At 42.2% G+C, this 10,400-nt stretch overlaps 1 protein-coding gene across 1 annotated transcript; it reads left to right on the forward strand.

Annotated features, from left to right (window-relative positions):
• The first annotated feature begins 914 nt into the window (after positions 1-914).
• Positions 915-7,199, forward strand: TMEM213 (transmembrane protein 213). Its single transcript, XM_038387349.2, has 3 exons — positions 915-1,107; positions 3,680-3,748; positions 4,727-7,199. Exons 1-3 carry the CDS (start codon positions 1,026-1,028, stop codon positions 4,894-4,896), a joined length of 321 nt encoding a protein of 106 aa, XP_038243277.1. The 5' UTR covers positions 915-1,025; the 3' UTR covers positions 4,897-7,199.
• Positions 7,200-10,400: the final 3,201 nt, after the last annotated feature.

Genomic DNA, 10,400 nt, shown 5'->3' on the forward strand with positions numbered 1-10,400 from the left:
GGAGCTGGAGCGGCACTGAGAAGTGAAGTCAGGAAAGTAACTGAAAAACTTCTGTGCCTTGCATAACAACAGGTTTCAGAGTAGCAGCCGGGTTAGTCTGAATTCGTAAAAAAGAAGAGGAGTACTTGTGGCACCTTAGAGACTAACAAATTTATTTGAGCATAAGCTTTTGTGAGCTACAGCTCACTTCATCGGATGCTCAAATAAAGGTCAAAGCTTATGCTCAAATAAATTTGTTAGTCTCTAAGATGCCACAAGTACTCCTTTTCCTTTTTGAAAAACTTCTCTGATGGATTGTATTTACTATCCTAAATTCTAAGTTACTGAGGAACAACCTACACCCATTGCTATATTTTCTTTCCACAAGCTACTCTTAATATAACTTTTTATGAGTGATGTACCCGAATATTTGGATGCTACTATTTTAACTGTATTATTAAATTTATTAACCTTAATTTGGGGTATTGCAGATTATATACTATGTTTATTTTCTTTCCTTATTTGAGTATTAGATAGTTTTAACATTAGCTTTAATACAATTTTTATATCAAAAGACTTACGTAAGCAGATCAGGGGCCTTTGCAAGAAGTACGGACTCCAATAGAAAAGGAGGACTTGTGGCACCTTAGAGACTAACAAATTTATTTGAGCATAAGCTTTCGTGAGCTACAGCTCACTTCATCGGATGAAACCTGACTCTAATAGGTCTTTCCTATCTCTTACTACAGTGATCCTGTAAGGAACTGGGGCCTGACCTTCAGGGAACCTTTACCAGTTGCATTGTTTGTAATCAACTTACCCTGAAGGCTGCCAACACACAGACGTTTGTTTTGGTTAAAGCCCTTCTCTTTCACTGTACAGTACTTGATAGGAAAGTTCAAGGTGTACTGGCAACAGGAATTTCCTTTGCTCCACCCTTCCCCCTAAACGTTAGGCTTGAATTTTATCGAGGACCTGCAAAATCACCTTCAAAGCTGCCATTGACTGCATATTGATTAGCACAGCTGCTCGGCCAGGGTTCCAGCATGAAGCTCTTTACCATCGTGCCCTGCACTACCATCATCCTCGTCTTCCTCTCCATCATTCTTTGGAGTTCTTACTTAGCAGGTAATTCTGTTCTATTTAGGTTCTTATACTGCAGCTGTCACCTAGGTATCTGACTGCCTTGCACCTCAGCAGTCAGGTGATTAACGAACTAAACAAAGATTTTGTTCTTGATTTTTGCAAGAAACAAGCCTCTGTCCCTTAGCTAAGAAGTGTAAAGAACTGGTGCTGGTTAAAATTAGTGATAGTTACTGCAAAAGGATTCCTTGAGGGGAGCACTCACAGTATCGTTCTGAAGAGATTTGAGGTTATTAAATCCAGCAATTTTTCAAAAGTCCCATGTGCCTTTGCCAGGTATGTACTTTAACAATGCCACAGACTGAGTCTGCTGATTCAGCTGTAGTTTGCTCTGTAGGATGTTAAGTAATGGAAGCAGCTACAGAAGAGACATGTGACTTCCATACTCAGCCTGCTGGGTTAAGCAACCACTTTAAAGTATCCAGCATTTTTCAGTATAATTTGGTTCAGTCTTTAACTGCTAATTATTCCAGACAACTGATTTTCGCTGCTGTCTTGAGAGGAGTGGCTGCTTAAAACAGGGCAGGTATTTTCCTCTCAGGATATTGCATCCATTTAGGTGTCAGAATTTCTCTAGCTCTTTTAGCAGATTTTTAAAGATGGGCTACTTAGGGTACGTCTACACTACTCTGAAAGCCCCACAGCACTGCTGCGGTTGGCTGGCTCAGCTGAGTCTGGCTGCAGGATACACCTTCAGGCTTGGGCTGGAGCCCACGAGGAGGAAGGGTCAGAGACCATGCCCCAGCCTGAGTCTGAACATTCAGGCTGCTATTTTTTAGCCCCGCAGCCCAAGCCTCATGATCCTGAGTTAGCTGACCCAGGCTCTGAAACTCAGTGCCATGGACTTTTTATTGCAGTGTAGCTTTACCCTTAGTTTGCTTTCACAGTAACTCTTTTTCAGCTTGACCAGGGGTGGCCAACCTGTGGCTCCAGAGCCACATGCGGTTCTTCAGAAGTTAATATTTTAACGACTCCTTGTATAGGCACCAACTCAGGAGCTGGAGCTACAGGCTCCAACTTTCCAATGTGCCGGGGGTGGGGTGGGGTGCTCACTGCTCAACCCCTGGCTCTGCCACAGGCCCTGCCCCCACTCCACCCCTTCCCACCCCCTCCCCTGAGCCTGCCATGCGCTCGCTCCTCCCCCCAGAGCCCCCTGCATGCCACGAAACAGCTGATCAGGAGGTGTGGGGAGGGAGGGGGAGGCAGTGATTGGCAGGGCTGCCGGTGGGTGGAAGGTACTGGGAGCAGAGGATGGGAGCTGATGGGGGCTGCTGACGTATTACTATGTCTCTTTGGCAATGTACATTGGTAAATTCTGGCTCCTTCTCAGGCTGGCCACCCCGAGATAGACTGTAAAAGTAGAGATTATAACCACAATGCTGCTTGGTGCCTTTCTTCCAAAGATCGCACATTATTTTACAAGCTTCACAACATTCCACTGAGGTAGTTATTAACCCTGTTTTACGAGTGGAAAAGCTAAACACAGATGGATGAAGTGAGTTGTCCAAGGTCATGCAGCAAGTTGTAGCAGAAGTGGGAAAAGGAACTGGAAATCTGGGCTGCTCCTGCCCTTCTCTAAGCTGCTCTCAATATAGCTGTGTGGATGAAAGGACAGGATTTGCAACACCCTGAGGCCAACTGACCCAAAGTCAAAGGTGGCACACAAGAATGTTATTCTGAGCGGGGAGATTTCTTTAGTATTTCCTGTAACCTCAAGTTTTGTGGCTCTACATTTCTGAAAATATGGAACAAAATTCCTGAAAAACAAAACCTAACCAAAGGAGGAAGGATGGTTTTGTGGTTAAGACACTAGACTGGGACATAGGAGACCGTGTTCAGTTCTTAGCTCTGTCAGCCTTCCTGTGTGACCTTGGACAATTCATTCAGGTGGGGATTTTCAAAGGGGCCTAAGGAAGGAAGATAACTCCTAGGCTCCTTTAGAAATCCCAGCTTTAATCTCCTTGTGCATCAATTCCCAAGTTGTACAAACGAGATAGTATCTCCTTCCCTCCCACTATTTGGCTGTCTTGTCTATTTAGGCTATAAACTTTTGGGGGCAAGGACTGATTTTTCCTGTTTGTAGAGTGTCTGGACACAACGGAGACATGATAAAAAAATTAAGCATTCTTTAGGTCTTTTGTGACAAGAGACACTTCTTTCTAAGCTAGTGCTGACAATGGTGGTCTGAGGGGAAGGGAACCCAGAGTAGGCAGCATCCTAAAACACACATTTGGGAACTGTGGGCTTTAACAGTAGAAGCACTGGCAATGTACAACAGCCAGACAAGGGGCAATCTCCTCCCACACTAGTGAGAGTTGTAGATCAGCTGAACAACATGCACTGTCAGAGACAGCACCTGCCCTGGCAGAAAACCCCATGCACTGACATTTTACCTGTGCCACAGGAGAAAGCTCTTTTCCCCAGTTCTTCTTGCAGAAGAGGATCATCATCAGATTGCCTGTGGTCAGCAGAATCCAGCCGGGCCAAGACATTTCTCCATTTCCTGTCTTTGCTTTTCAGTCTACGGTACCTTTTCTCCTGTGCTTTTTCCTTCCAGAGGCCGAAATGAGCTCCAGTGTCTCCTTGACAGACCATGGGGGCAATGGGAGCCAATGGCCATGCCCCGGTAAGACTTCTTTGATTCATTACTACAGCTCCTAAGCTTAGTGGTGAGATTAGACAAAAAAAGCATCGAAAGGCAGCTATGGGGGTAGGATTTATGTACTATGATGCACTTAACCGAAAGCTCAGGTTATGGGTAAAGTTCTGTGAAACATTTTACTAGAATCCTAAATTCACCTGATATGGGTGGCTTTTGAGGCCTAGTGCTTCCTGGGACCAGTCAGCCCAGGTTTACAACTTTCACGGGCCTGGACTAATTCAGTTTGCACAGCATTTGGTTCCACATTCCTTTCCACATAAACCAGACCTTCGTTTTCTCAGGCACCCAGTGGTTTGAGCCCCTTCCCTCCCAGCCAGACCAGCCGTGTCTGTAGGGTGTGAAAAAACCCCTTCTTAAAGGGCCCATTGTCCCCTCCCCACAATCCCCAGTTACCAATCCCTCCCCAAACTACCTAATGCACTGAGTTTAACTAATCCAAGAGCCTCCTTCCAGCTGCTAGCTGCTCCAGTGCTTCCAATCTCATCCTCTTTCCCAGGTGCCAAATATTTCTGTGAGCCATGCACCTCCACCGGACTTTTCCCTGGTTCAGAATGACCCCCCACTCACTCACACATAAATGAGATTTGCCTTCACTCCCCCCTAGCTTTTTTTCCTGGAACAGCTACTTTTATCTTAGTCCATCCCTGGAATCAATCAGTGGACAGATGCTGAACTAGGTGTTTTCAAACGATGTTCCCTTGAGGGAGCAGCAGCTCTTGAATGGGAGGGTTAATACTGTTCCCCACCACCCTATGCATTCAGCTAAATGAAGGCAGTTGGCCAGAGAGTGTAAAACTGGGGCATGAGGAGTTGGAGAGCGCAGAATGTAGAGGCCAGGATCAGGTACATGCAAAAGTCATTCCCCCGCCTTCCCTCTGGCAAAGAGAAGCCTGTTATGTGTAAAATGACCTAGATGGCTCGTTTTGCTTTCTGTGCCATCAGATGTGCAATTCTGCCCGGATGTAGCCACTTGCTGCCAGCTCGGGGTAGACGAATATGGCTGGATTGCAGCTGCTGTTGGCTGGAGCCTCTGGTTTCTGACTCTCATCCTGCTCTGCATGGATAAGATCATGAAACTCAGTCCCGATGAACCCAAGTATTTGCAAGCATGAGATGTGGCAAGCCAGCAAGAACCAGCATCCACCACGGTCATCCAAGGAAGAGCAGATGGGTTAAGAAGCTATTGAACTGCTTTGCTGAAGAAAGAAAAGGACAGTCAGGCATCTTATACTAAAAATGGGTCCTGATCCAAGTGAGGCATGGCAGTGCCTTCCCCGGGAGGTTTTATAGCTGATCCGCTTGAGCCAACCAAGACCTGGAGTGGATTCCAGTCCCTTGTAGTAATTTACAATTAGTCCTATGATGCAAAATGCCCCCTCTTTCCTGGATACCTGTACTCTGCTGTGAGCTTGCCACCTGCAATTCACCTATCACTAGCCAACATAACACTTACAGAGGACAGTTCAGTACACAGCTTTTGACTGTCGAGCAGACAACAGGTTAGTGAAGCTAATTTTATTTATAAAAGACCCACCATTAGCAGTCCATACTTAAGAGTGTGTAACCTGGGCCAAATCCTCAGCTGGTATGAATTGATGCAACTCCACTGCTTTTATGGAGTTGTCTTCACACAAAAGTTGCACTGGTTAAATTAAAAGTGAGTTAAAACTGATTTATTTAAACTAGTGCAGACTTCTGTGTCTAGACTTCAAGGCTTGTCTACACAATATAATTGTGCTGGCTTAATTTAGAACTGATTTAGTTCAGCTAGTGCAACTTCTGTGAGTGGATTCTCTTCAATCAGTTCAAAATTGCACCGGTTTAATTTAAACCATTTTAAAAATTATATATTTAAACCACAGTGAACCCATCTGGACTCACTTTGGTTTGAGAGAGCATTTATTTTGTTTTAACAATCAAGATCAACTTAAACTAAATCCAAAGAAGCCACCGTTAAACCAAAGTAAGTGCATCCACACACAGGTTTGCACCCTTTTAACTAAATCAGCTTAAATTCACACCTCAGGTTCCAACTGTGCAACTTTCCTGTCTAGACAAGGCTCAAGTCCATTAAAAAACCAACCTTTAAGACCTTGTCTACACCTGTGGTGGTGGCATGTAGGGACATGTAGCTCCACAGCGCAGTGAAAAGTGGGGAGGCAGTGGGACCTGCAAGGCACTGCTCAGATGTGTAGAGGGCTGGGTAGGGTATATACCCTAACAAGACACCATTTAATACAAGGTAACTCCTCTGTGGAGAGAAACGCTGAGCTGAAATTTTAACATCAGGAAATGAAGCATGAAAAAGGAAGGACTTTATTCTTTGTGGCTTTTTTATTGTGATTTTTTTTAAACATGCGCAGAAATACCAGTAGGAAACAATCACAAAACATCGCTCATCAAGAAAACCTCACCATTTCAACATGCAAAAATTAAACAAAAGCAACAATCACCTGACAAATATTGGTGTTGGACCCGCCAACTACTCCTTTTCACAAAAAAATATATATAAACTTGTATATTTACAAACTTACAGAAACAAAGGATTTGTATTTTGTCGTCATTTATTGAAAGAACAGTGAGTTGACAATTAAACACTGTAAATTACGGATGAATCACAAATCTTATAGCTATATACACACACGATGGTTTTGTCCTGATCTATTATTTTAATGGTGGAAAATTGTGTATTGGTCTGACTGCAACATGATGTATGTTGTCAAAAACACCACTTATTGCCTAGTGTCTACCTGCTGCAGAACCCTTTCTATTCTTTGCCAGTTTTAGGGAGACTGTTCTCCAGATTAGAAATAGATCAGTGGCTGCTGGAAGTCGGATTAGCTATGATTTCTATAGTTCTTTCATTACCCTAGCTAAGTTTGGAAAAAGAATCATGGCTCTTGATACGGTGCAATTCCACCACAAAACATACTTTATACACCAGTGTCTTGAGGCAACAGCCTCCCATTCTCACAAGAGGCAGGTCTGAATTATATTGACTAAATTAATTATTTAGAATTTCTGTTGTTAAATGGATATATCCCAGAGCCCCACTCCTGTGTAAATTTCTTATGTAGTACAACAAGGGGCTTGTTTCCAAGCTTTGCATTTGACATTACTAAGAGACAGCTACACAGTACAGCATATGATTTTAAATACCCATTTGGTACTTGATCCATAGCCTTCCAGTTGGACTCACTCCATTGACTACAGCGGGCTTTGCATCAGGCCCTTAAGGAAAATGTAGTCCTGTTTACGAATGTCATGAGTATAATACTACCATCACCAATATGCTCTGGGGTCCTTAGAAGTGGTGGCAGTATCCAAAAAGCTCCTAGGCTACCAGTGCAAACAATTTAACAATCCCATTTATACACAGTAAGTTATGATTTAATTAAAACTCTTCTAAGAACAGAGATGGTCAACGAGGCATGTATTATATTTTTGCAATGATGACACATGTTGTGAGAGACAAGCACAAGTACACACACACACACAAAAGGCAAATAGCCAACTGGTCTTCCAGTAACAGGATTTCAAGAATTAGACAGCAGTTGCAGAAAGTGCAAAATAAAAGGTTGTATTCAAAAGACTCTGGAAATGGGCCTTCTAAAGATAAATAAAAAATAACTAATGAGCTGTCATATGCACAGCAGGGTACCTCAGAGCTGGTGCACAACAGTGCACAGAACCCAAGTACAACCAAAAGTTTATTTGTGATTTGCAGCTACATTTGTTAGCGTATTTTGGAGGTGGAAAACACATCACAGTAGTATTTATGTTGTGGAGCTGCTAAATAGCTTCTTTCTGACTGACAAAATCACAACAGAAAGTTTATCAATGTGAAAATACAAATGAAAACTGGACATCTTATTTGTTGTGTAAGCCAAAGACGATTCAGTAGTACAGCACCTTTCACAACTGTGTTCTTTATACAAAACCATGAAGCATTTAGTCTGCTACAATTACACTGCTAATAATAAATACAGCCGACCAGAACCTCAGCTGGTGTAAATCTGCATAGTTTTATTGACCTCCAGTGGAGCAAACCAATATACCCCAGATGTCCCAACCTTTAGTTTTGGCATTACAAATTAGCAAAGCTAACCAATCTCTCTTTCACAGTACAGAACATTAAGACCAACTAATTTATGTGCAAGCTTCATTTTCATCTGCGATAAACCTCACAACTCTTAAGCTAGTACATACAGTACGGGTGTTATTGGATTGTTTAAGATGTTTTAGGTACCCAAATGTCTAAGACAAAGCACGTTAAAATGAACACGGACTGACCAAGTGATCTATTAAACTGTGAATACCTCCCACAGGCGACGATGGAAGTTTCAATGCTCAAATCATTTAGAACTTGACAAGTCAAAGCACAGGAGTGTGCACTGCACAGAACCGCTTTGCACTGGCATGAAGATGGACTAAATGCCTTCCCCATCTCTAACCCATGTAATCCTGTCCTGGCCATTAGAACAGAGAAAAGGCAAAAAGGGTTGAATTTGGATGGCAAGACAAATAAACAAAACTGAATAACCCCAGTGTGAATCTTATTGTTGGTCAAACCAGAAGACTTATATTTGCTTTTGACGAGGGTAACAAAGATTCCCAATTCCAGGCATGAGATGTAGTGCCTATAAAGAGGGAGGGAATATCCAATAAAGTTGCCATTAGGTTAAATAGAACGAGAGTTCTATGCACCTAATAAAATGAATAGAGCAGCAGGAGGCTTGCAGCTGATCAGCTTTTCTAATACCAACAAGTGCCATTGAAATAAATGAGCATTAGTCGCAGCAAATGATTCTGATGTAAATACATTAACTTGCTCTGAAATACAGTAAATCCAACTACTGTATATCTGACTAGGATTTTTCCTTATTCCTTAACTCAAGGCTAAACTTATTAGCACTTCATGCGCGACTCTTCATCTTTCTCGATACCGCTGTTCTGGTAATTACTCACACTACTCACTCACTGTTTCTATCAAGGGGCTGTTCTTTGGGGTTTTACTGAATAGGCTACACATTAATCAATTGCACTTTACAATGATTGCACTTTACAAGTTCACCAGAGGGATGAAAGCTGGCAAAACACCAGAGCTTCCTGCATGCATCTAATGTACAGAGTGAAGACAGAGATTAACTTAATAAGAAAAGATGGTCTGTACTGGGACTTTAAGAGCTGGGTTTTTTAAGCCAAAGAAGTTAATAGATTTCATTAAATTAGTGTACTTAATTACTCCCATTATAACCAAGGACAGTAGCAGACATTCATGGGAAGCCACAACAATTATGCTCAGAACTATATGCTCAAGACCTCCTGTATTCCGTGATTCAGAGGTTTCAGCATCTGCCATAGAATTCACTCCTTGTTGCAGATGTGAACCGGTATCTAAATGTTTACTTTAAAAAGAATAAGTTTCCAGCCCTTATGTCACGCTGATAACCTTCCAAATGTGACTGAGCGTAAACAATGCAGTACTGTCTTCCTGAGTCTGCAAACAGCTTGAAACAATAGCCATAGAACTGCCCCTTCATCTAAGTGGGATGTCAACTCTGAACCCTAAGGAGGTCAGTTTAATTGTTAGCAATTAAGTATCAGCATTTCACTGTTGATCACTGTAAAAGAAACATTCAGCTAACTCATTTGTGTTGGATGCAATGGCAAATATTGGGGCAGGGGCTGCAAAACGTTGCTGGTATGAAAAAAAAAGAATTCAATTTCTGCTTCAGAACCTAAAGTCACCTCTAAGGTTTGGTTGATATCTAAAAGTTAGGTCATCCTAGCTACGTCACACAGTGATGTAAAAAATTCAATTCTTCTGAGAGATGTAGTTAAGTCAACCTAAGCCCCAGTCTTGACAGCGCTGCAGCATTTATAGCATAGACATATGGTGACTCAAAGAGGGAGGAAAAGAAGAGATGCATCCACATGTCACGAAAGCTAAAATGCTTCCAGAGTGCCAAAACTCAGTGTCCCCTTCGCTGTCCCACACTCTGAAAGCTCCAACTGTCCCCTCCTCAACTGTGGAAACCTCTAATTTCCCCCTCTGCCAACATCAGCTATACAATTAGGTTTTTGCTATACAAATATCTGCAGTACGTTGAAAATTTAGGGGCAGTATAAACTAAAACAACAACACACTACACACTGTATTAGTTAGTCAGAAGCCTCCGTTTTTATACTTACCAAAGTTGCCACAGAAGCTTGAGTTTGCCACGCTAGAGAACCCCAGAAACCAGGTCGCAACATAATTTAGATCTAGTTGCTAGAGAATACATGGGCTTTTCACATGCTACTGCAATATGGTTCTTTTCAAAAATAGAATAGAATTATTTAAGCAGTCAGCCTGGGCATTTTGAAGTTAACCCTTTGGAAACAATGGATAGATTATATCAACACTCCTCAATGACTTTCTCTTTTCCTTTTCCTTTTTATTCTGGTCACCACTCTTGTTTCTCTCTCTCTCCCTTCTGATCTTGGTTTCCCTTTAACACTTTCATATTCACTACATAAGATCTGCACAGCACTTTAACCACATAAAAGCTCTATAATTCCTAAGTATTGGTGATATTGATTGATACATCAATCACCAATACTTAGGAATTAT

This window comes from Dermochelys coriacea, chromosome 1 (genome assembly GCF_009764565.3).
Source record: "Dermochelys coriacea isolate rDerCor1 chromosome 1, rDerCor1.pri.v4, whole genome shotgun sequence".
Classification (NCBI taxonomy): domain Eukaryota; kingdom Metazoa; phylum Chordata; order Testudines; family Dermochelyidae; genus Dermochelys; species Dermochelys coriacea.